The 25,515-nt window shown below is 36.4% G+C and overlaps 4 protein-coding genes across 4 annotated transcripts; 1 reads left to right on the top strand and 3 right to left on the bottom strand.

Annotated features, from left to right (window-relative positions):
* Positions 1–2,209: 2,209 nt before the first annotated feature.
* Positions 2,210–6,459, bottom strand: LOC133189151 (filamin-C-like). Its single transcript, XM_061324557.1, has 4 exons — positions 6,252–6,459; positions 4,236–4,410; positions 3,467–3,643; positions 2,210–2,933 (listed from the first exon to the last, which is right to left on the bottom strand). Exons 2-4 carry the CDS (start codon positions 4,378–4,380, stop codon positions 2,770–2,772), a joined length of 486 nt encoding a protein of 161 aa, XP_061180541.1. The 5' UTR covers positions 4,381–4,410; positions 6,252–6,459; the 3' UTR covers positions 2,210–2,769.
* A 701-nt stretch (positions 6,460–7,160) lies between these two features.
* LOC133189337 (uncharacterized) lies at positions 7,161–9,903 on the bottom strand. Its single transcript, XM_061324725.1, has 2 exons — positions 8,060–9,903; positions 7,161–7,643 (listed from the first exon to the last, which is right to left on the bottom strand). Exons 1-2 carry the CDS (start codon positions 9,901–9,903, stop codon positions 7,385–7,387), a joined length of 2,103 nt encoding a protein of 700 aa, XP_061180709.1. The 3' UTR covers positions 7,161–7,384.
* Positions 9,904–13,371: 3,468 nt separating this feature from the next.
* On the bottom strand, positions 13,372–25,515 carry LOC133189149 (uncharacterized). The gene is made up of 5 exons (XM_061324555.1): positions 24,548–25,515; positions 20,084–20,140; positions 19,673–19,862; positions 19,305–19,477; positions 13,372–15,631 (listed from the first exon to the last, which is right to left on the bottom strand). The coding sequence occupies exons 1-5, from the start codon at positions 24,749–24,751 to the stop codon at positions 13,673–13,675; spliced, it is 2,583 nt and encodes an 860-aa protein (XP_061180539.1). The 5' UTR covers positions 24,752–25,515; the 3' UTR covers positions 13,372–13,672.
* On the top strand, positions 16,343–18,884 carry LOC133189336 (complement C1q-like protein 4). The gene is made up of 3 exons (XM_061324723.1): positions 16,343–16,707; positions 17,055–17,291; positions 18,543–18,884. Exons 1-3 carry the CDS (start codon positions 16,461–16,463, stop codon positions 18,722–18,724), a joined length of 666 nt encoding a protein of 221 aa, XP_061180707.1. The 5' UTR covers positions 16,343–16,460; the 3' UTR covers positions 18,725–18,884.

Below are 25,515 nucleotides of genomic sequence, written 5' to 3'. Positions count from 1 at the left end.
CTCAGGCAAGCCCTCGGGGAATAGTTCCTGTCGCGGGTTTGATAAAAGAGCTATCCCACTCACCACCAGTGGATAAGTGTATACTGTACCCTCATACGCTATAGCTATCACTGTACCTCATACTCTATAGCTATCACTGTACCTCATACTCTATAGCTATCACTGTTCCCTCATACGCTACAGCTACCACTGTACCATCATACTCTATAGCTATCACTGTACACTCAAACTTTATAGCAATCACTGTACCCTCATACTCTTTAGCTATCACTGTACTCTCATTCTCAAAGCTAACACTGAACCCTCATACGCTATAGCTATCACTGTACCCTCATACGCTATAGCTACCACTGTACCTTCATACTCTATAGCTATCACTGTATTCTCATACGCTATTTAGCTACAACTGTACCCTCATACGCTATAACTAACACCTTACCCTCATACGCTATAGCTACCACTGTACCCTTATACGCTATAGCTACCACTAAACCCTCATACTCTATAGCTAACACAGTACCCTAATACTCTTTAGCTACCACTGTACCCTCATACTCTATAGCTATCACTGTACCCTCATACTCTATAACTACTACTGTACCATCATACTCAATAGCTACCACTGTACCTTCATACGCTATAGCTACCATTGTACTCTCTTACGCTATAGCTACCACTATACCCTCATACTCTTTAGCTACCACAGTACCCTCATACTCTATAACTACCACTGTACCCTCATACTCTATAGCTACCACTGTACCTTCATACACTATAGCAACCACTGTACCGTCATACGCTATAGCTACCACTAAACCCTCATACGCTATAGCTACCATTGTACCTTCATACGCTATAGCTACCACTCTACCCTCATACCCTATAAATATAACACAACTAAACTCTATGCAAGATCTCTATCAATTAAATAAATTAGCCCATAAGCAAAAACACGTAACATCGGTTAATACTTTTCAAGGGGGTTCAGAAAAAATAATAATAAAAAATATTTGAATTTTGATATGCAGATTTTAATTTTAAACAAGAGGCCCATGGGCCACATCGCTCACCTGAGTAACTTTGGCCATGCTGTTCTTTACCAGATTTCCCCCTTGTAATACTTATTGTGGCCCCGCCCTACCCCCCGGGGGTCATGATTTTAACAATTTAAAATATACATTATCCCAGGATGCTTCCACATAAGTTTCAGTTTTTCTGGCCCAGTTGTTCTTGAGAAGAAGATTTTTAAAGATTTTTCTTACATATTTCAATGTTAAACTTGGATTCCCTATTGTGGCCCCGCCTACCCCCGGGGGTCATGATTTTAACAATTTAGAATCTCCACTACCCCAGGAAGCTTCCACATAAGTTTCAGCTTTTCTGGCCTAGTGGTTCTTGAGAAGAAGATTTTTAAAGATTTTTCTTACATATTTCAATGCAAAACTTGGATTCCCTATTGTGGCCCCGCCCTACCCCTGGGGGTCATGATTTTAACAATTTAAAATCTACACTATCCCAGGATGCTTCCACACGAGTTTCAGCTTTTTTGGCCCAGTGGTTCTTGAGAAGAAGATTTTTTAATGACCCCACCCTATTTTTGTCTTTTCTTGATTATCTCCCCTTGTAAGGGGACTTGGCCCTTTATTTTAACAATTTAAACTCCCCTTCACCCAAGGATACTTTGTACCAAGTTTGGTTAAAATTGGCCCAGTGGTTCTTGAGAAGAAGTTGAAAATGTGAAAAGTTTACAGACGGACGGACGGACAGACAGACGGACGTACGTAAAAATTAGGCATGAAAAAATAAACGTACATGTACTTGAGAAGAAAAAAATTACTATAGCCAAAAAAAGGTCAAATAGGAAAATCTCAAGCGTGTGTCGGGGTAAAGGGGGGATGGGGTAAATTTTCAACCCTCTATAGAGTTTGATTCTGTGGTGTGTTTATGCAGTTAGAGTGATCTGTCATTACTCATTAGTAAATTAACACCCAATTTCTACTCATAATCAATTTAGACATGCTTAACATTTTTTTTATAAATTGGCCAAGATAAAATAATTGAACACTTTATTTGCATATAGCTCCGCCCTTTAAGTAGAATCATATATAGATAAACCCAATCTATTTGTACACCGTTATAAAATATATTTTTTCTGAATGTCCCAACAATTGTTTTTGTGTATAGCGGGTTTTTGACAGCAAAAAAATACTTTCAGGATCTACATTTTACTGTTAAAAACAAACAAACAAACAGAACAAAAAAGTAAAAAAAAAAAAACACTGAGTAAATCAATGTGGCTAATGACTGTCCATTTTTGTCCCAGTCAGTCTGTTTACACGTTAGTTAAATTAACCATCAAACTTTATGTAAGTGTAAATGGCAGCATGACTTTAAATCATAACATCACAAGAAATTTGATGATATACCAAAAGGAATTGTTGACAAATACTACATGAAATAAATGCAAATCTTAAATACTATACATGTGTATAGTTAGTAACTTACATGTAGTAACTTCTCAACATGAACAAGGAACATTAGTTTAAAAACTACATTGCACATATATATTTATACATACAATCGAACAGACAGACCAGACTTATTAATGTACATTCAACAAGTCTGTCGTTTTATAATGGTTTAACAGAGACAATAAAACAGATATATTTATGTTGTCTTCCATACATGTTGTCTTCTGATTTTACATTTACACGTATTTTCATACAATGAATCCTGTTGCTTTCTGTGGTTCTCTGAGAGTAAATCTGTTCACATTTCCTTGTTTTCCAAATGAACTGTAAATGGTGATCCACTCACTTCTATATCAGACCACGTGACAGTAATGACGTAATCACCTGCCTCCTCTGCTTCATAAGAACAGATCATAGTAGTTCTTTTTTCTTTGTCTGGTTCCATTTTTACTTTAAAGGCAGCTGAAAAGGGATATATCATATTATAAAAGGAATATAAAAAATCTTAAATATCTAAAGGGGCCATTCACTCCCTCAGCATTTAGGTGAGATTTACATGTAGGGGAGATTTTGAGGGGACAGAGCAACATTCTCAAAACATCGAGGGTCCTGAGTGCACTTGTGTCCAAGGAACCCCTGGCATTTTTCTCTGGGCAGCTTCTCATATTGAGAAGCACCAATCAAATTGGGGCTGCCAAAAGTTGAAATGAACTAAGCAGTGGACACCTCAATGCACGTGTTACGCGTTGTTTGACATCAAAAGGCTTAATGTGATTGGTGGAATGATAAGAAAAACAATCAGGATTTAATTTCACCGAGAGGCATCGCTGCAGTCAGCGCGTAAAAGATCGAATAAAGTTTGTCAGGGATCCAACGGCTACGATGACTCAGAATCCCTTATGTTTCAAGGATGTAACGCGATGGAGATGGAATTCGAGGACGACAGAGCAAACAGCTCAACAGAGCTGGATCATATTGCCCTTTTTCCTTTATACCTTTTGGCCCCCTGATCCTTACGCCTAGACTTCCCTGTCCAGCCCCGTATGTGTTAACATAAAAGGTAGGGTCAAATTCCCCTATAACACCCTCTGGAGCCACACCGGGTCCCCTGACTACAATTTTGTCGATTCTTGGTTTGGATGCAGTAGATGAAACCACAGGGCTATGTAACACTGAAACGAGATCATGTATAAATTAATCAAATTACCATCAACTTCGTTAAAATCGCATGAAATATGAATATTAAATTAGTAATCTACTAGTATTTAATGGTCTCATGTGTCGTCTACAGTGGCTTGCATTTGACATCCAAGTTCATGGGGACTGTGTCAGGGAATTTAGTTCAGTCATCTTTTTAAGGAAGCCCCAAACAGCGCACACTAAAGAGTTCTAATTGTAGGATAGTTGTTTGCAATTAGATTGATCCGTCCTTAAGATGTTAAGATATGAAAAACATGAATCTACAGTTAATGAGAGACAGTTCGTAATAGATAAATGTATTCTTAACATTATATAAGAACAAGATACAGTAATGAATGCAGTATTTAATGTAAGTAAACAACGGTGATATTTGTTTACAAATACTTCACGGCCTTTGACCATTTTTCCTGGGAAAATATGGCAGGTACTCGATGTTAAGACTATATATGTACATAATATAACGTTCTCAAATTTAAAAAAAAGATGTTTTTCGTAAAGGTCTAGAGCTTCCAAAATGAAAATTTTGAAAACATCACTAAAAATGCAGCATTGAATTTTCCTCACAGGCATCAAATCCCGGTATGATTGTATGAGTCTTATCTCCGGTGTCTCCTCTGTGACACTGTATACATTTATCATGCAAACTAACATTGCATGTCAAACACGTCCATTCTGCAACATCACCGGAACTACACTCTGCGCATGCCATACCAGCTAATTAGGTGTCTGTTCATATGATCTGCAATGTAAAAATTGCCGTGTTCCATATCAATACCTGACTCATATTGAAATCCCGATTGTACTGCAATAATGCATGGCCGTAGGATTCGGGGGGCACGGGGGCCGTGCCCCAATAATTTTGCCGATATATAGATAACTATAGAAAATATCGCTACTATATGCTTGTGCTCCCTCAATAAAAACGCCTGATGACCCCCTTTTTCATTGCTTGTCAAGGAATTTTTGGAAATTGATAGTGCCCCCCCCCAACTGAAAATTGAAAATGTATGGTTGTACCCCCCTCCACTGAAATTGCTTCCTCCGGGCCTGATAATGGAATACATGAAAAGATTAGTATTTAGCGTTTCTTGATATGAAACAAGTTTTACATGCAGTCGTCGAGAAATACTTGATTAACAATAGATACAATACACAATTGCGTATCGAAATTATCGTATAAAAAATAATGGCAGTAAAATCTTTCATTGAAAGCAGACTTGACTGCATTTCTATGTAATTTGGTGTAATATTATACATGTATACTTTGCATAATTACTATTGGGTAAGGATGTCAACGAGTGTTCCAGCACTCGATCATTGTTCTTTCACATCTAACTATCGCGAATAAATATATTTTTACTCGGTTTAATAGCAATTCTCAATTCAATATAATAAATTGAGAGGTTTTTTTTTTATTCAACTGGTCTTTTAGTGTTAAAACATAAGCCCTTCTCTCAAGTGAATTAAATTATATTTTTCATTCATTCATTTTTTTAAAACAAGAATGATAACATACATATACATTAAACTGGGGAGAAAGATGTTACGAACTTTGATATTTTTTAAGGTTTAGTATAAATTAACTTCATGATTGGATTTGTTGTTTGCAAAAAAAATATTGCAAAATTATTATTTATAGCAAGCTTTTTCATGTTTTGATAATCATAAGTTTAGTTTAACTCTACACAAATCACGGGTCAGTACTTTAGTTAAAAGTAGACAGGTTTAAATGCCGTCAAGTGATAAACTAATTAGTCATTATTCGCGTCTGGAGAGAAAAAAATAACAAGTCATACTATTTAATATTGTGTTAAGACGACTTTTAATTCAGGCACATGTATAGTATGGACATTTAATTGTATTAAATAAATCATTGTATGGAGAAATGCATGTACGATGTATGTGACAGTAGCTTATATCGAGTGTACATGCACAAGCAGTCTGAAAAGGGCATGAATTAAGTTATGGCCCCTCTATACCTCATGAAAAATGTTTTTGGACATTCATTAGAAAATGAAATCATATAATGGAAATACCGAGTCTATCTGTTTCATTTTCAACACAGGAAACTCACCATTTACCCCCAGGGAAAAAGTTTCATGACAACAAACATTAATTTTACCACTGATGAATAAAAATCATTGCTGCTTTTTTTAAGTTACACGTAATTAGCCATGGCCTTAAAAATATTTAAATTACCTGAATTGATTACAAATAGAGTAATATGCTGTAAAGATTTCAATTTATTTAATTTTAGAACTAAGGGTAGATCGATCACTCAAACAGTATAAAATACCACGGAAATAGAATTCTTTAGTGTGTAATGTATAGAAGGCCCTTAAACTGACACGAGAAAAATAATTTTAATGAGTACTCGACTAAAGCCCCCGATTATTCGACTCGTCTATCATAGTGAAATTGACATTCCTATTTCTATTAAAGGAAGAAGCAGTACGTGGATATAAAATTGCAATTATCAATCGAAATTTGTACATAAAACTCATAAGATAAATACAGTCTTGTCTGCGGAAATAATTACATGTAAATAACAATATTCTTGCAGTTGTAATTTTCACTTACCGCCGTTCCCTTGTCTTAACTTCCTGTTTCAACATTTGCTTATCCTTAAAACATCTTCTCCAATATAGGACAGGACTGACATTTGGTCAGTTCGTTTTTTTTTTAAATCAATCGTGTTCTGTAAAGCTCGAGCAAAGTCAAACATCCAAGTTTTCTAAGTACCAGATTTTTTTAAACTTATTTGTCAAAATGTTTACATTTCTAATCACGCACTACCTGAATATATCGTGACGGGAATCTAGCATTTTTAAAAATAGATTCTGAATCAGGAGATTGCTCATTTATTTGTGTTCACTGAAGCATGAAAAAACAAAATCTAGAACATGCAAATCTAGCCTGTCGTCTCTAAGCTCCTGATAACACGATTCCTTGTCATTGATATACTCAGTTGATTAACTGTCATTATAATGAACAGTCTTTTCACCTTTGTTACATAATTGGCATGGGCATAATTTATTCAATAAAATGGTTTGAATATCTTTAGTTCATATTCGAGTTAAATGGCTTTGAATGTAAATATGTTAAATATAATAGCAGAGTTTGTTAGTAAGTAGGAGTTCGCAGACAAAAGTAAATAAAGTGTTTGCTGAACAGGAATGAGTGAAAATAAAGTACTAGACGATTATTTTCTTTGATTCTTCTAACCACCGGATAATGAAGATAAATGTATATTCGACAACTTGTGAAAACTGCGAGACTAAACTTTATTCCTTTGAAATAAGATTTAAGACTTTTCTGGGAGTTGGGGATAATTTGTTGCGTTAAAAGGAAGAAAGTGGAAAGATGACACATAGTTATATGTTTCTAAATATTTATTACACTAAAAATCACTGATCATTGAAAAACAACTGATCGATTTTTATCGTGTGCAAATCTATCTTGCAAAATCTTTCACCTCCTTTTAAAAAAATAAAAAAAGAGTTAATTCTAAAAAAAATCTTACTGTTGCATAGTGAACCACAGTAGTGAGTATAGAAAGACAATAACACTATTATCACTCCCAAATCAGTGAATTGTGTATGAAACATAAATAAATAAAATTTCTTTTTAAAGAGACCAGTTAGTAAAATACTAGATCCACTCTCTGTGATCAATTAACTAAATAGAATAAATACTAGATCCACCCACAGTGATCAATTCACTAAATAGAACATGGTGAGGAGTTGTCCGGATCTTCGTATATTCGATGTTAGCCACAATCTACTTCCGGTTCTATCGAACCCTATTCCAATAGGACTGCCAACACACACTCGGGAAGAACGAATGATCCGCCCACGAGTACCGTCTGACGTCACCTGGAAGATCGTGTTCGATTTGCAGTCACAGATGTAAATGTTCTCCTCAAAATCTAAAGCAATACCTGCCGGTTCTCTCAGCGCTCGATCCTGATATCTATTAAATAGATGAAATCATATTCCCAATTTTTATCAACATGAAAAAACTTAGATTCTCAAATCCACTGTATTTACAAATGAAGTATTAAAATTAATGCCTACTGGTACCATTCTACTTAAAAAAAAAAAAAAAAAAAAAAAATATATATATATATATATATATATATATATATATATATATATATATATATATATATATATATATATATATATATATATATATAATTCTGAACTCGTTCCACTATAATGTACTTTTCTGATTTTCAAAGCATATTGACTAATCCGGTCGAGGTTATTATGTAATAATATCCTGAAAAATATATTTTTACTTTATTTTGCAAAAAAGGTGGATTTTTTTCTATATTAGAATAGTGAAACCTTCGTAGGGGAGACATAGAGCTTTATAAACGTTACCTGAATAATTCTTCTCCCTCGGTCGACCTACAAACAATTGCGTCGCCATCACGATGGTAAAATCTTTTGTTGTCACGTGACACTACTACAGGAGCGGTATAAGTAAAACTTTCTTCAGTTGGAATTGAAATAACTTCACCTCCGTCCTCGTCAAAAACTTTGATACAATCCCCGAAAGACACCACTGTCTTGTCCGCCATGCACGCCACACCTTCCGGGGCAGAGAATGTTGTTACAGCTCCCAGAAATTTCAGTGAATCGTTTCGAATACGATAACGAGCAATCTTACAAACGTGTGGGAGGGTTACTATGATCTCATCATCACCCGCTGGTGTGACGTCACAAGGAGCTGACTCCAGCGGAAACTCCATTACTGGATGATAGACATCTTTCTTAAACTTTTTGAGTTTGTGATTATTGTAATCAGCCATGAGAAAATAAAGACCATCAGACATGAACATTCCTCCCGTAAACCAAACTATCCTCCTTTCATTAGGCATAGAGCCATCATAATCTTTCTCCTTGATCATTTTCAGGCTGACCGGATCCGGATTATTGTTGACTATGTTAGAAACCTTACCAGACATGCCTGTGTAAGTTCCGGCTCCTCGTGACGTAATGTTTCCGATATGAGCGGGCTGCTCCGGTGAAGTCTCTTTGTTGTCATGGTTGTCAACCTTAAATTGCGCACGGAGGAGCTTTAGTTTCCCAAGAGATGTCATTTTCTCGGCTGTTATTAAAAACTGTTCATTAAATTCAAATTTGTAATCTAAATCTTCAGCTTTCTCCCTGTCTACTTCCATAATTTCTCGATGAAATCCTATTTGATGACGTAAACGTTCAGATGTTATGAATAGTAACGAGGAGTTTCCGTGTTTAGCAACTGCTTCGAGATATTTCATATCAAGATCCATTGCAAGTTTCCAGCTCTGAAGAACATCCTTTTGATTCTCGATCTTTTTCGACTCTTTTGAATGAAACTTTTCGAACCTTTTTAATGACTCGTCTCGAAGAACCTCGAGTCTTTCGATTGCCTTTTTGGTCAATAACTCTATCTTTTCTGTCAGTTCCGTGTATTTGAAGTTCAGTATTGTTGCTGTCTGTGTTTTTTCGGCAATCTGTTCGTCTGCTCTCTGAATGATTTCTGTCATGGCGTCTACAACTTCAGTCAGTTCTCCCGTGCTCTTGATGTCGCCTGATAACTCGTCAATCGTTTTGATTCCTGGGCATTCTCGATGAGTCGCTGCAAAGCACACAACACAGCAGAGCTTTCGATGCACCGGACAGAACAACTCGACATTCTTACCTTTATGCACGGTACACGTTTGGTCTGTGTTTGATTCAAATCTCTGGTTGCCAGGCTTGTTCCGGACTTCTTCAAGCGGGATGATTCGATGGCCATTAATTTGCTTAATCTTTCGATGAATTCCCTTACAGAAGTCGCATAAAGGTTCAAAACAGTCCCTGCACCAATGCCTTGCAACAGTTGACTTTCCCTCTCGTTTACAGGGTGTGCAGATCTGCGTGTCGTTGTTCAAAGGGATTCCCTCCGCAAGGGACGTAATCAAGCTATTGTTGGGGAGCTGCCCTGCCCATGAGTCATGGCTGGAATTTGGAGCAGGCACAATGGTTGGGATATGACAAACCGGGCAGGTGAATTTTCCCTCCTGTACACATTCTTCAGAGCTGGAGGTGATGTAAGCTGTTAAACATCCCTCGCAGAAGTTATGGAGGCAGTCCAGCTGTTTCGGAGAAGTAAAGTGACGTAAACATAGTGGACAAGTGATTACGTCAATTTCCGGCTCCTTTTCTCCGTTCAACGAAGTCACAGATCCCTTATTCATGCTGATACAACCGGTTCTTTTTTTTGAAACTTTTAATTGCCTCCTTCCCTTTACCACGATCCATGCAATATCTTTCGTCTATTCAATAAATATAGGAACCTTTTTTCAGTGAAAATTGCAAGCTCGAACCCTTCTTTCTCCAAACATAACCTATCACCACTATAAACAAATGAACATGGGGCACTTTGTAAATAAGGACAATCTATCATACAACGTTATACTGTTTTATTTAATTAAGTATTTTATACTTAATTTATCTTACATTTATACTTTAAATAAATAATTCATGTATCCTAATACCCAAAGAAAACGTTTTATTGATTTTTTCTTAGGTATATATGTATTTGTATTTACTGACCGATAATTAATTTAATTTTAATGACAGAAACCCTGCCGTTGGCCCCTGTCTTAATTAATTGTTTACGGCTTTAAACAAAATCTTTGTAAAAAGACAATCAGCACGATCAATATGGAATATCTATCTCTAAACATTTAACTCAGAGCTTTTAAAGCCTTTGTGTATTCCTAGTGAACGGTTGGAAAAATCCCTCTGTTTTATTGATCTAATAGAGAGCTGGTAAAAACTGTTGGTTAACATGTCCCAGAGTACTGAGATATTTGAACATTCTCCACTGTATTTCTCCAATTCACTTTTGTTATTTCTTCTTCTTTATTCAGTTTTTTGTGAGTGTTTGGGATACTTCCTCTTTTTGTTTTTATTTTTACCACATTAAAACATCGTCACTATATCAAGAATTTTTGCAATTTCCCACATTTCATTTGTATTGTAAAAAAAATTCATTCGAACAAAGTTTTTTTTCCTCCCTATATGCATTCAATGTGTACATATATGGTGAAATGACCAGTCTACCACACCCGTACAATGATCATATTCTTTATATATAGTACACAAAGAACGCTATCCCCCCCACCTCCCAGTTCTATAGCAAAATCAAATCAAAACAAACCCCAAACACTTCTCTATATACATGTATGGAAACAATTCCAACATTTTTAACAGTTTTTTTTTTCAGTTTAATTTGTCATGTTTCCTCTTTCCTAAAAACGTTTGATTGATGAATACTAGTGTAATGGTTTGGGCCTTGGATATGTGTCTGAGAAGTTCAGTTGATAGAGTACCTGACTTGTGATGCAGAGGTTCCGGGCTCGATTCCCGGTCCAGCCATTTATTTTCTCCTTTCCTGCTAAACTAGTACTAATAGTCTGTCACCCACTTCCGGTAAATTTAGTTGCTCAATTTCCACGACACGAAACATTCCGACAGTCCTAGTGCCAAGCATGCATGGAATATGAAAATAAATCTCGATGTACAATTATATTGTACATGTAATGAACTTATAGCAAAGCCATTTTTTGTAAAGACTCGAGCCCTTCATAGAAAAATCTGCATGACACGTCACTATGATTTCTCCTCAATTTAACCAAATAAATGTTTTTTTTTTATTTCGAAAGAAAAAGTCTAATATTGTAAGGGCAATAACTCGCTCATATCTCAAAGAGCAATTTTATCAGGACGGATTATTACGCTTGTCTAAAACAGCTGAATTGAGATTCAGGAATTTTTGTAACTATTTTGTGAGAGGTTAATGATAATGTTTTTGGCGTTTACATCTGACTGATTTAACAAGGTAAGAACCTGTATATGAATAAAGAATCAATTTTCTCGTTCCAGTCTAGTTATTTCCATTAATGAATTACAGACACATGGCCTTAGAAGAGATAATAAAAATCCATGCAATCTTTTAACATTGAAAGAAATTCACGAAACATTCAATGTGCGACAGAGATACTTCAGACAATGAACTCCCCCCCCCCCCCCCCCCCCACCGAATAAATTTTAACAACTGAGTTATGATAACATCATTTTTTCGTACATATAAAGGAAGGATATAGATTTTCGCAACTTTTAGGGGATGACAGGATTTTTTTTAGATCAAAAAAATGATGACTCCACCCTCCCCCATCTCTTCCAATCCCCATTTATGAAAAAAAGTACTCCCCTCCAAAAATGGAACACATGCAACAATAACTGATTGATCTGTATTTGAAGAAAAATGAAAGCTGTTACATATGAAGAGATCTCTCAATATACTGACCCATTCTTATCCGCTGTTCAATTCTATAGGTAAACTCAAAACGACTCTAGATCAACGTTTATAAGGGACCTTTATGGTTTGTTTACACGGGGCAGTATTGCCTCGATCCGCCAATCTTTGTTTACATGTATATTGTGTACATTCTTTGTCATTTTCACCCCAAATACATCTAGTCACAACCAGTGTTACTGTTGCATATATTATTCCTCATTTGAATAGGCGCGGATCCAGGAATTTTTTTCTAAGGGGGGGGGGTCCAAAAAAGTCCAACCAAGAAATTTCTTGACAAGCAAGGGAATAAACTGCCCCGCCACAGCACGACACACCCATCAAATATTGTTCAATTATCATAAACAGTTTAGAGTGCAAGAAAATCATGTTAACCTTGATAGAAAGATTTCAATGATTTTTCCATTCCCTTTAATGTTTGTTGTACATACTTCTCCTGTGGTGTAGGTATTAAGGATATACGCAATGTATATGGACATGTACTTTACAATTAATGTACCTTTCCCACTGATAATTTTCCTTGATATTTTAGTTTAAAATCATAATTCCATCACATGTTCTAAGACAAAAAATCAGCAGACATTTCCAGGATTTTTGAACAGACATCAAATGATGAAAATCATTGCATTTTTAAAAGAAAAATTAAGGGGGAAAAGTTTCAGCGGGTATTTCTCCAAAATTTGAATCGGGAAAGGTGTAGTGCATTACGGGACATCATAAAATTGCACAAAGGTCACTCAGTTATTGTATCTATTAAATTATTCAGGGAATATGAAAATAAAGTTCAAAACTATGTTGCGTATGTCCTTAATTATAACAAATAATACATCATAAATTTCTCAACTGGTTGTGTAGCGATTCATGTGAGCGGATCAAAGGATCTGATTTTAATCAGATTGGATAAAATTATCTTTTTTTTTTTGCGCACATCAACCTTGGTTCGAATTTCTTTGTCTAGACGAGTTCGATATCCCTTCATTATACATTGAATACCTTAAAACGGCCGTATAAAAAAGTAAACATCTTTCCTAAATGTGAAAAACCTATTTCGTGAATGGGGGTGGGGGGTGGGTGGGTTGGCGGGGTTGTTGCCGCTCCACTTCACTTCTTGAGCTCCATATGATGTACGACTTTTCCGATCAACTTAACAGGGGTTCGCGTTTTCTAGCGGGTGGTCCAAGGTCACTTTTAGTTGGTTTAGTATATACATTTAATACCTCTGCAAATTCGGAGGGGGGGGGGGGTCTACATCCGCGCATGTTTGAACATGTTCTTCAACTAGAAATTTCGACATTGAATCTGTTGATATCTTTTATACTGTAGATAGATTTGAAAACTGAAACATATAATTTAAATTTATTTCTATGTCAGCCGCAAATACGACATAACTACATTACAAAAGTAAATCTATAAAGGTAAAACAGAAAATAATGTCATAAAATCTGACTGAACACATTCACATACAAAGTATATAATAAACAGTGTTTTGTAAACAGAACACAAATTCACAATCTCACTTGTGTGCTTGTTATTCCTTGACCCCCACCCTTTCATTACACGTTATTTCATATTAATTTGCAGAAATTTACATGAAATCTTTTAATCAATAAATGTCTAGAGAGGAACTTAACAATGCACATGCGTCAAATCATAGTCTCCAGAACTCTTGGATCGCCCAGACCTGGGTGGATCTCATCTATTGCTCTATTGAATTCTCGCGTTATCTCGTCACTACTTGAGATTAGAGATGCTTGGCTTGAAACTCCTATTGATGATTCTTCCACATCCTCGTACGTACATCCGGAACTCTCAGACATACGTTTGGAATAACCTCTTGCTCCAATAACATATCCAGAGAGAAATCTCCCTGGCTTCGTCGAACTTGTCTCGTTCTTTGACGATTGTTTTTCATCTACTTTTTCTTCCGATGCACTGGCTGAATTAGAACGCATTTGTGGAAAATTGTTTGTGTTCAATTTTCCAGAACTTCGGCTTTCGCTTTCGCATTCAGTGTCAATGTTTGCTGATTTAGTTCTTGCTTTGGCACTTATTGCATATACATTGTCATTTTGTGGAGGGCTCTGATGCTGAATGAAATCACTTGACTTTGTTGTGGTCTTAGAAGGACTCACGTGACTAATGAAATCAGCGATATCATTGGCTGCCTGTTTCTGTCGCCCACTTCGTTTCTTTGGTTTTCGTCTACGACTGGAGTCGTTATACGCGGGGATATAAGGCTGTAAGGGTGAGGAATTTGCACCACATGGCGAGGCCTTAACAGGGAGAAACACGTCGTCCTCACTCTCTGTAGTTTGAACAATGTCACTCATTTTCTTGGGACTCCTTTTCGGAGATGAGACCTTTTTCGAAGGTGATTTTGTTTCTGAGATGTTTTCGTACGTCTCATATATATGCTCTGATCCGGATTCCTGGGCAGAATCCGTTCTAGAAAGAAAGTCCGTGTACGACGGTGGACCTGAATAAGGCGGTGTTATGTTTGAACCAGACACAGAGTCAACACGCCCCTGCTTCGTATTTTTTAAGAGAAAAGGACTTGAATACAGTTTGAAATTGTCCCGGATTGCATTTTCGCAGAAAACCTCTCCAGGTGTTCGGAACACAACATCGTGAGAAACAGATCCTTTATTATACATTGGTCCAACAGGATGTCCTACTAATTGGAATGCGGATCCGTTTCGTTGTATGGGTGCGGGTGGTAACAGTGTCGTCGGATCAAGCGTTCGCGATTTCGGTTGAGACGGCAGTTGTTCAGAAGGAGAAGTCCTTCTATGGCGCGGGTTGGTGAACGGAGATGTGGATCTGCACCTCTGTACTGGGTGTGGTGGAAGAAAGTATTTTTGTACAGATGGACGGGACTTTGGTCTTGGAGCCATATGAACATAACCGTCGTTCTGAGGCATCAGTTTCTTGTCGTCAGATCCGTCAGTTTTTCTTTGTGGTTCTTGAATCTGCGTAGCAGATTCTCTCTCTCTAAGACAATTCTGTAGATCGCGAGCTAATTCACCCATTCTGATATTACAGCCACTAACGGGACCAGGTTGTGGTGTATGTGAACGTGGCAGAGTGTTGGGATTAGGTTTTCTATACGGTTGAGGAGTTATTGCCCTTCTTTGGATAGTGATGTCCGCACTAGGTGTCGCACCGGGCGGAGTAATATTCAGATTTCCCTGAGATTTCAACAAGCGAGTTTCTTCCTGATATCTTCTCTGCAGATCTAAAATCAACAGTAACTGTTTCGAGTCGAGGTTGTTGAGAGTGACAGCGCGCCTCTCCCTTCTTCTATGTTCTTTAAGACGGCCCTTTTTTACCTTGTCGCTTTCGGAGGCATCGTAAATTAGATCAATAGAATCGCATGATTTTGAACGCGAGAGAGATTTTTCTACAAGAATTTCATGTTTATCCTGATTTTTTAGGATCCCGGGTGGGCAGGTGTTCCTGCCGTCTAGCTGACTGGGTACTTCCGGTCTTCCCGGTCCGGTATTTCCTTCAGATGTGGGAGTGGAGTCTGCTTCCGGTTCGCCGTCACTTTCACTGCAGGAAGATCCCCCGCTTACGGTAAAAATCTCTTCATACGTTTCATTCTAAAAAATATCAAAAAACAAATTAAAGATTAAAAAAGTATTTCATACGACACAAAGCACACACATTTAAAACCTTCATGATATTGTAATTGTCATGTATGTGGGATTAACACTTAGTTTTCACGTTCACTGTAATACAGATATTATCCATTTTGAGAGATAAACAGTCAAAATTAATATTGTCTCTTTAATTCTTTTATATTATTTCACAATGTTTCTCTACATGTTAGATATTACTAGTATGTTGTGAGAGAAAAGCGCACTACATGATGATGGAATCTTGGATTTCTTTCAAAATACTTTTAGGAACATTTTTCAAAATTTACTTGAATGCAAATTTCCAATAACTAATACACCTGCCATAAAACTTGCAGAAAGGTGAAGGGGGAAATCGGGCATATGAAAATGTAGGTTGATAAGCACCAGAGATATAGCCCATGCTGTACTGAAATCAGCTAAACAGTCGGTGACGTCATATGCAGATCAAATGGTGACCGAGTCGAGTTAGTACAAATAAACACAGTGTATAAGTGAAGTGTATAACCCGTCCATTTCAAGTACTGTGCACGAAAGAACCCTTTACCCAGTACAATGCACGACGTTTTAACAACACAAAACAACAATAACAGTCGTGATACCGTCGATGGCGATTCCGGCTTATGATCCATAGTGTATTAAGTACTGCAGTTTGGACTTATTCTTATCTCTCCAAACGAACCACGGGCACTTTGGTCTATATAAGCTATGTGTGACACAGACATTCTGCAGACAGGACTAGGTTAGTGATCTCAGATAAGGCCGTTTCATTGCATTCAGCCATTTTTTGGACATGGGACCTCGCGATATTGCAGCTGCGCTTCTTTGTGTTCTCATCTCCTTGGCAACAGCAAGCGGTAGGGATGAGGTGGGATCTCAACAAAGCGAAGATCTGATTGGTCAATTGCTGATGACAATTCAGAAGCTAGAAGATCGAGTGAGAGTGCTGGAGGCAGACGCCATTCAAGGACGAAAAGAAATCCATGCATTATCAGACAAGTGTGACTCGCAAATACACGAACATGTAGGACTGACAAAACGTAATTGTCTTATGTACATTTAGTAATTTGTTTTTTCTTTCGGTAAATGTGAAATACGTACAACATTTTGTTCAAAATACCACCTCTGTTCTCAATTTAGTCTGAAGTTCTTTTTCCGGTCATGTAAAAGTATAATTGGCTTTAAAGCCAAAGAAATCTTTTAAAAACTGACCGTTATTTTTTAATATTCTTTAACTGGATATTTTATTCACCCAAAAAGGAATTTGTCATCTGCTTGTTATTGTTAGATATGTTTTAGTAAATATTAAATCGTTTCTAATATACCAACTTTAAAATACTTAAAAACACTTAAAATACTTAGCATACTTTGTCTCTCATTTAATTAGGTCAAGGCTCCACTCGTAACGCTTTCTACGCCTATATGAACAACAACTTGCAGTATCCTCATCCGGATACTACTTTCGTTTTCGATAACATCCGGACTAACGTCGGTTCCGGTTACAGCAACACATCGGGAGTATTTACAGCCCCTCATGCCGGGACTTACGTGTTTACCTGGACTATCACCGTGGATTCTAATTCTTATGTTTTCTCGGAACTCACCGTTAACTCTGTTGCACTAGGTATGACAAACATTTTCTGTTAATAGCTAGAATGCTTTTTATGTGGATCAAGAGTTTAGGCATGTACAAAAATTCCTCTAAATAGCTAGAATTCCTATTACGGTGGACCAAAGCGTTTATAATAGATATAAAGCGCAAACCATAATTGGAAATCAAAGAGGATCTTAGAAAGAAGACCAGGTTTTCTATGAAAGATGAGAATTCCAGATGTATAGTCAGCAACATGGTGAAACTAAATACATGTGCATAGAGACTTGTATCTGTAGATGTGGGCCAGGTAGAGATATAGCTATCGTATAATAAAGCATTTGGTATGTATTTCAACAAAATCTCAGTTTATATATAGCCGGAATTATACATAGAAGATAACTAGATTAGAAATCTCAATGGATAAATTGGTGCATATAAAGCATTTATAAAGAGTTTAACAGAAGAAAACGTCAAATTGAATGGTGGGTTCAGATTATCTTATAGTTAATATGTAAATTAAGAAAGGTTACTTTGCGTACATGTATTCACATCTTCGCAAGCCAAGGGTTTTGTTTTCATTCTTTTCCACAAGCCCATGGATTCGCTCGCTCTAATAACATATTATTGACACACACTAAACCAGTGGAATAACGATCTGTCTCGCTTCGTCAGAATTTTTTGTCCAATGAAAATGATCGGTCTATCTTATATTTGGATGTAAGGTACCATAACCACGAGCGCATATCAACCTTGGTTCGAATTTCCTTGTCTAGACGAGTGACACTATTCAGTGTATATTCAGCGTAGCACAAAATTTGCATGAAAAATCCTGTCTTTTAATGCTAAACTTTGTAGGGATTTCAGAATATATTTCATTTTCTTTATTGCGAAGATGGTTTCATTATGGGCGCCGCCATGTAAACGTATCCAACATTGCTACAGGGTGTTTTCATTGGCTTAGACAAATCTGACGTCACTTAAAAAAATATTCAGTGAGTCATTCACAAAAACAAGGGAATTTTGTAGTTCACTGGGATAAAATTGAAGGCAGTTTCAGAATGGCTACGTAATTTCTGTAAATTCAATGCTACTGATACTACTGATACATTATATGTATAAATATCATGTGTCAATAGGTCGAATAGGTTCCCAAGTCATCAAAAATGACATCATTAGATAGGGGGCTTCTAAAAAGACAAAAATTACATGTTCAACTGAATGAATTAATAACCCGGGACACAAATATTCCGTACGTTTAATTTCAAAATCATTCTGTTACAGGAAACGTCATCACGGACAGCCAGCAGAACAGCGAGTACCACATGACAACAGGGGTGGTGGTCGCCCAGTTAAACTCTGGGGACCTCGTTAGGGTGCGCTCTCGCCCCGGTATCAACATACACGGAAGTATACTCAGTGCCAATTCACACCGATCTTCCTTTTCCGGTTGGGAGCTCTACTAAACTTCCAGTTTTCATTTTGAAAGAAATGTAATCGATTTTAGGTCTGATTACACTGAATGTTTGTTTTTGTTACTAATACTAGTTTTGAGTGATACCTGAATGCAATTTTTTTTTCTCTTGTTCTGATAAACCATAAACGACTACTTAAGTTTCAGATGAATTTTGTTTTTTTTTTTTTATTTCTTTAACATTTTCAAGGTTTCGGTATTAGCGTATTAGGGAAGATCTAGGCATTCAGTTGTAAGCTATATATTAAATTTATATGAGCAATGGTATGGCAGAAAATTAGGTCTTTATAACAGAGGGAACTTCGTTTGGTTTGATTAACTTCGCTAGGTTAGTGTGTCCGTTCCTCTTCACAAACTTTTTGGTTGTGAGGAGGTAAGCGAATCAGAAACACTTGCCTAGCGAAGACTGGGTAGTCTCAGGACAAATCTCAAATCACAAAGAATGCAATTCGCATTGCACTTTTGGGGTACTCCTAATAACAGTGCTTTGAATTGCTACTATCATGGAATGAGATCAAGCATGTACTTAATTGCAGAGAGAGAGAGAGAGAGAGAGAGAGAGAGAATCTTACCCTTAAAATATTTCTTTTCTCTAACTTTATGATGAGGAATGAGAGGACAGCGACGATGGTACACACGATGAATATACACAAATAGAGGGCGCACTCAGCATATAATAGGACCGGAAGTATAGATTCAATGTCCTCACAGCTAGTGCTTCTTTCAAACTTTATTTTATCTTTTTCTTTAAAAAGAAGAAGACATCTCTGTTTCAACCAATTATATAAACTGACTATCAATTTATCTGAATTTAAAGAATAAAAACTAAACATTTACTTTTCACATATCTAATTATTTATATACATACATTTCTCACTTAAAATGGAAGAGACACCAAAATCTGAAAAATTGAGTGTAATTGAATCCACCTATGACTAACCTGCAGGGAGAAATTCTACAGTTAAGCCATCTCTCCGATAGGACGATTTACATTCGCAAACTGATTCCTGCTTGACATAGGTACATGAGTCGAGGTTTGTGATTGGCTGAAGGACATGCGTCACACACAAGATGGCCGACACAACACAAAGAAGTCCACAACCTGTAGCCACCGCAAGACAGACAAATATCTAAGAAATATAAAGCAATAGCGAGCAAAATTATACATAAATATTTTTGTAACTTAAATATTCTTTACTTACGTTTTTGTCCTGGTATATTTCCCAGGAGATAGAGACATAAATAAGAATTAAGTCACCAAAGCTTAAACAACCAGTTATAAAGAAAAATATAGGAAAAATCACTGTTATAAATTATACAGATAACAATGATATTATATGCTAACACTTACCAGACAAGATGGCCGCAACCAAAATAAAACAAGCACAATGGACCCTTTTAGAAGGACCTACAAAAAAGAGAAATATTACATATTATAAATAAACAAATAATTATCATACCTTTATAGATCAGGGAGGGGGATTCAAGACCTTTTCGTAAACTTCAATCTCTATCCCTGCTTATGTAAAGTATGGTTAGAGAAGACGGTTTAGGAATGTTACTTGCCAATTGCATTTCTGTGGGTTGACTACAAAAAAATTGTACTTTACACAAAAAATAAAAATACTTATTAATAAGTACACTTTTCGATTGTTTATTGTTCGTGCTAAACCAAATTTAGTTTTCCGCAAGAAAAAAAAACATACTAGTGATTATTATTTTGAAATCTGTGTGTACATTTGAGAAAATGTGAAGTGAAGTACAAGGGACAAGGTATTTTGGTTCGTTATAAATGTATTAAATTCTTACATCTGTTTATAATACGTTTTAAAACTGCAGGGAATAAAAATTTCTTCGATGTAAGTGTGAATCATTATATGCGTCTTCGCTTTATCCGTGTTATACTGTATTTTTATTCCTCTGGTCATGTGATCAATACAGACTCCAGACTTTCCTTACAGAGTTGTCTTTCTTCATTATATCTTAAGGAAGCTCTAAACACTAATAAAAAGTGCTTTTTGGACTTGGAGAAAAATATATCATATAAAGGTGTCCATATTGAGATCGACTATTTAATTCATTTTCAACATAGGGTACCTGCCTTATTTCTGCAAGAAAAATGTTCAAAGACAATGGTCTATGCGTGAACAGAAATCACTGTTGTCTACCAACAATGGGAAAATTAATGGAAATAATGAATTCAATTACTTTTTCTTGGTCTAATATAATGCTACGAATATTTCAATCTATTACAAATTGTGTAATTAACTATAAATAACCATTTTTTCTATCTTACTTACAAGGGCAGATCACTCATACTGTATAAAACTACCCTACAATTAGAACTCTTTAGTGTGCAGTGTTCAGAGCTTCCTTAAGTGTAACATGAATGAGTGAAATAACATGTAGAATTTTAATGACACACATATAATTTGAAAAATCGTGCAGCTTAGCTACCATTCTGTAAAAAGAATTTGTGAAGTCTGTATAAAATCAGCGAATTGATAAATGATACATGAACATTACGGACAATAAAGCATGAAGAATTCTGAATATGTTTTAAAAAGAGATTTGTTCAAATCCCCTCTCTCCACGCGTTGAACCCGATGTCTGGCCAGTCAATCGTTTCAGAAGTGTGTACAGACGACAGTCGCCTCGCTTGACTTATTTTATAAAGTATCGGGTGTCTGACTGAACTGTGGCGTTATTTGCATAAATTCCATCGCATAAACACTTTTAATTTGGCATGATGACTTTTTTCCTACAAAAACAACAAAGCTAGCCAGATACACCGCCGTGATAAAAAAAAAAGATAAAGCGGGGTTATCTTCCTTTTTAATACAAATGCTACACACATTAAATACATAATAGTAAATCTTCTTTCCTAACAATTATATTAAAGTCTATCACAAGTGTTAACTTCCCCTCTTTATCAGTTTAACTAGTATGTACTTTACTATGATACATTATTTTTCCTCTTCCCCCATTGTTGGCCCCCGTCAGTTCCCACGTGTTTTTATTTTTATCTCTCTGACCATCGAACGGTTGTTTATTAAATTAAACTTAAAACAGATGTCGAATTTATCATGTCACTTTTTCCTTCCCACTTCATCAGCCCACACTGGGACTAACGCTTTGTTGAAACAATGGGGGTTGGCAACCACCTACATGTAACACAGTTTTAACAGGTTTAACTACACAGATACTCTATCCCTGATATCAAATATTGTTCTTTTTTTAAAAATAAGAATGCTTGACCTATATATACATGTACTTATGAATAAAATATTACTATAGTATTTGGTATTTTCGAATCATATAAAAATGTTAAATCTTACATGTATCCAAGTTGTGGTACACCATGCAATTGGCAAAGAATGTGAATACTTTATCATACTCAATTTAAAAATGGGAAAACTCATATAAAGGGAGATATACTTAATTGTAATGTTGCGAGGGAAAAGGGGGGTAATGGGCTAATGGAAAACAAATGATTAGCACTGAAACTAATATTTTCCTACATCAAGAATTGCGAGTTAACCTCGGTGAAAAACTGAGAGCGCCGCGCGTGCAGGAGATTTTCCCACGGTCTTTATAGAAAAAGGTCGATAGAACGTTTACACGCAATTTCGGTGGCTGTTGAAATTATGAGTCTGGCACTCATAAAACTTCACAGACGACAATATAATGAGGAACAACGTTATCCACGCTCATTCTCATGGTGGTTAGGGATAATGAAGTGTGATCAAAATTGTAGAAAAGGAGCGGATCGAAGTGTCATGTATAGGAATTTGTTTAAAATCCACATATAGCTTATTTAGAAACACAAGGAAGCCTATTGAATTTTAATTTAAAAAGTAAAAAAGTATTTTTTCCAATAATTTAAAAAAAAAACAAAAAACAAGTAGTCTGATGGGAAAGGTTTCGCCATAGAGAACTCTTAAATAATCCTAGTGGCCATTGATGGAAAAAAATTAGGTACATGGAAATGAAATGAAATCAAAGCATATTTAAGTAAAAAGTCTTTACATAATGATCTATATCTTTACTTCACCTTGGCATGTTATATTTGTTAAAATTAAACATAAGATCTTGCGATTAACTCTCTCTGAAATCATAATCATATTCATGTAGCAACAATTGAGATCTGGTTCCCAAATTAATACTGTTTGCCTGTTTCATCCCATGGATAACAAATTTGTCCCCATCATTTCTTTACACAAAACGCTCTCTTGCATCCCTCGTCGCTTGTTGGGACCTTAATTACACACCGATACAAAGGATGCATTCGAGGTCTACCCTTTTCTTTGTGATACAGATCTCTTTCTTGCACTTTCAAAATCAAAAGATATAAAAAGACGGTGAATTCTTTCGCCTTTATGTCGTCCTCTTTGACCCGCGCCGAACCGTGGAAAATACGACAGGTGGTTTTGCTAGGGGATGACAATGGTGGATTTTGAATACATAAATGGGGGTCTAATTAAAGAGCTAAATCTCCGTAGGGGGGTCATGAACAATGGAGGACACATTCCAACACACGTTGAACATTGTTGAAAACGGGGGTTATTTTGTCCGAAATTTAACGGCAAGGTGCCCGTTGACTGGGCGAGGTCCGGGGACATTTGACAGAGTAACAAATGTACTCTTGACGGACAATGGGATTTTGATCACCTTGGTGTTGACCACAGTGCTAAGGCCGTCTGTTACTATTTAACTCAAACATTACAAATCTTGGGACCTTTTCTACCAAATGTCATATCTAAGGCACCATTTTTAGAATTTCGGATAGCTTGCAATACGGGACCTAGCCCGTGTGACTTTCGGAGCATAAAAAGCTCTCCATATAACACAATTTTTATACACTGTATTAGCTTAAATGCAAGGGCTGTCAACTTTTGCCACTAAAATTAAAAATGTTACAGTATATTTAAGCCTGTACATTCCTTTGGATATAATTTTATCACAGAAAAAAACATTAATTTTGAACAATATGGTTGGCAATCGATCAACATACATATAATATGCACAATTACCACAACAACACACACAGACATATGGCTATCAATGCACACACACTATATACATCTAAACTCTATGTGAAGCCTGTCACGGATTAGGTACAATAAAGTCTGTGTGTTTTTGGAGCATGAAATATTTTAGTTACTGTATTAATACTGACAAACACTTTATAATTATATTCAGCCCCCATAGCACTTCCACACTTATTTGTAAAGACGCTTAGATCTGTACAGATCAAGGCAGCGATTAGGTCGGGGTGTAGTGTCAAACGAGCATTAACTACATCTGTTTTCACCTCAATTTCTAGAAGAAACATCTGATAGGAGTTTGATAACAGTTCCATGCTAATGTTTCATTGCCTGGCTTGTCCTATAGGTTTATTAATGGGTTTACTTATAATATAGCAAGGTCGTAACAACCATTACCCTAGCACTTTCGAAGAGTGGACAAATATAACGTACGTGGATCCACGGTCGGATGTTGGCTGTATAAGCTACCATATCTAGCAAATCTGAATACAGTTCGGTACGTACATATATAAACCTTCCTTGTTTTAATCTCCCGTTTCTAAATATGATCATTTCCACTCATGGGATTCAATAAATCAGCAATTCTCACAATTATCTCTTCCTTTGTTGAGTGTCTTTAATTGGTGATTGTTCACACTTAAATCATTTTCACAAGGCCAAAAACTGCACATTAAATGACACACTCTAAAATAACAGAGACTGTGATCTCTTGATAAGAGGTGTCGGGTTGAATTCTTGATTTAAACGTATACGTACACTATACTCACCACAAGACAAACGATATACCCGGGTATCACTTCCGTCAAACTGTCAGAGGTGGTGATTGCCTGAATGTTGAAATAAAGGCCAACGCTGATAAGGCCTAACACAATGTCTACCGCCCCTAAGACCAGGAATACCCAGAGTCTTCGGGAGCAAGGACCGGTGCCCGGGGCCTTTTCTGGTAGGTCTGTACATTTCGACGACATCATCAGACCTCAGAGATTATGACGTCACTTTAAGATGGACAAGGGGAAGTTATTCCATACTGCTTAGGGTGGTAAACCCCTCGTTTGAGGGGTGGTCATGTATGTCTTTTATGTCAGGTGTCAATGCGCATGAGTTGAAACAGAAAATATCCAGCTGCATAAGACATTCATACATACTTTGGTAACGATTTACATTACTGATGCTTCAACATGCAAGTCTGTCATGGGAATAAAAAGCCATTGAATAGAAAAAAAATCTTTCGAAGATGGCACTTAACAAATTACATGTAAATACCAAGCTTGTACATAATCCAAATTGTCACTTGAAATGTAGTTTCAGTTTTCCTCTTTTCTGAGCAAAATATTGTCCTATTAGCACACAATTAAAGCAGCACCAACGTCTATAAAGTTTAATAATAGACTTCCAAAAGTATGTGTTCAGCAAACACTAACTTCGATACACAACATCCATCATATTTTTCGACACATCAAACAGAGAAATAGATTTTCTGAATTAAAACCTCCTGTTTTAAACGTTCCGATACAATAACTCCGGTGTGTCAAAAAATAGGGGGAAAATGTTAATAAAACCAAACGGCAGGTAAATACGAATTATCTAGCCATATTGGATGTCACAAAACATTTCTTTATAAAAACTTGGCTTTTAAAAATGAAACTGTATCCTTATCCACAAACTACGTGTTCTTTGTGTTCGTAGATTACACGTGGATTGCGGCGCTGTAGCGCCCGTCTCGTGTTTACAAAAT

The sequence above is a fragment of the Saccostrea echinata genome, unplaced genomic scaffold (genome assembly GCF_033153115.1).
Source record: "Saccostrea echinata isolate AGI-Se365-2 ecotype Australia unplaced genomic scaffold, CSIRO_AGI_Sech_v1 ptg000017l, whole genome shotgun sequence".
Classification (NCBI taxonomy): domain Eukaryota; kingdom Metazoa; phylum Mollusca; class Bivalvia; order Ostreida; family Ostreidae; genus Saccostrea; species Saccostrea echinata.
This window is presented reverse-complemented; position numbering and strand designations above follow the sequence as displayed.

What these genes read in the sequence shown, in the direction of transcription:
- LOC133189149 (XM_061324555.1), bottom strand. Translation starts at nt 24,751, where the DNA reads ATGATGTCGTCGAAATGTACAGACCTACCAGAAAAGGCCCCGGGCACC. An exon ending in TGTAGAATTTCTCCCTGCAG is followed by an intron (nt 19,478 to 19,672) that starts GTTAGTCATAGG and finishes TTCTTTTTAAAG; the next exon opens with AAAAAGATAAAATAAAGTTT. An exon ending in AGAAAAGAAATATTTTAAGG is followed by an intron (nt 15,632 to 19,304) that starts GTAAGATTCTCT and finishes GATATTTTTTAG; the next exon opens with AATGAAACGTATGAAGAGAT.
- LOC133189336 (XM_061324723.1), top strand. Translation starts at nt 16,461, where the DNA reads ATGGGACCTCGCGATATTGCAGCTGCGCTTCTTTGTGTTCTCATCTCC. An exon ending in ACATGTAGGACTGACAAAAC is followed by an intron (nt 16,708 to 17,054) that starts GTAATTGTCTTA and finishes TCATTTAATTAG; the next exon opens with GTCAAGGCTCCACTCGTAAC. An exon ending in CGTTAACTCTGTTGCACTAG is followed by an intron (nt 17,292 to 18,542) that starts GTATGACAAACA and finishes ATTCTGTTACAG; the next exon opens with GAAACGTCATCACGGACAGC.
- LOC133189151 (XM_061324557.1), bottom strand. Translation starts at nt 4,380, where the DNA reads ATGGCATGCGCAGAGTGTAGTTCCGGTGATGTTGCAGAATGGACGTGT. An exon ending in CATACCGGGATTTGATGCCT is followed by an intron (nt 3,644 to 4,235) that starts GTGAGGAAAATT and finishes ATCTCGTTTCAG; the next exon opens with TGTTACATAGCCCTGTGGTT. An exon ending in AAGGATCAGGGGGCCAAAAG is followed by an intron (nt 2,934 to 3,466) that starts GTATAAAGGAAA and finishes ATCCCTTTTCAG; the next exon opens with CTGCCTTTAAAGTAAAAATG.
- LOC133189337 (XM_061324725.1), bottom strand. Translation starts at nt 9,903, where the DNA reads ATGAATAAGGGATCTGTGACTTCGTTGAACGGAGAAAAGGAGCCGGAA. An exon ending in GAGGGAGAAGAATTATTCAG is followed by an intron (nt 7,644 to 8,059) that starts GTAACGTTTATA and finishes TCTATTTAATAG; the next exon opens with ATATCAGGATCGAGCGCTGA.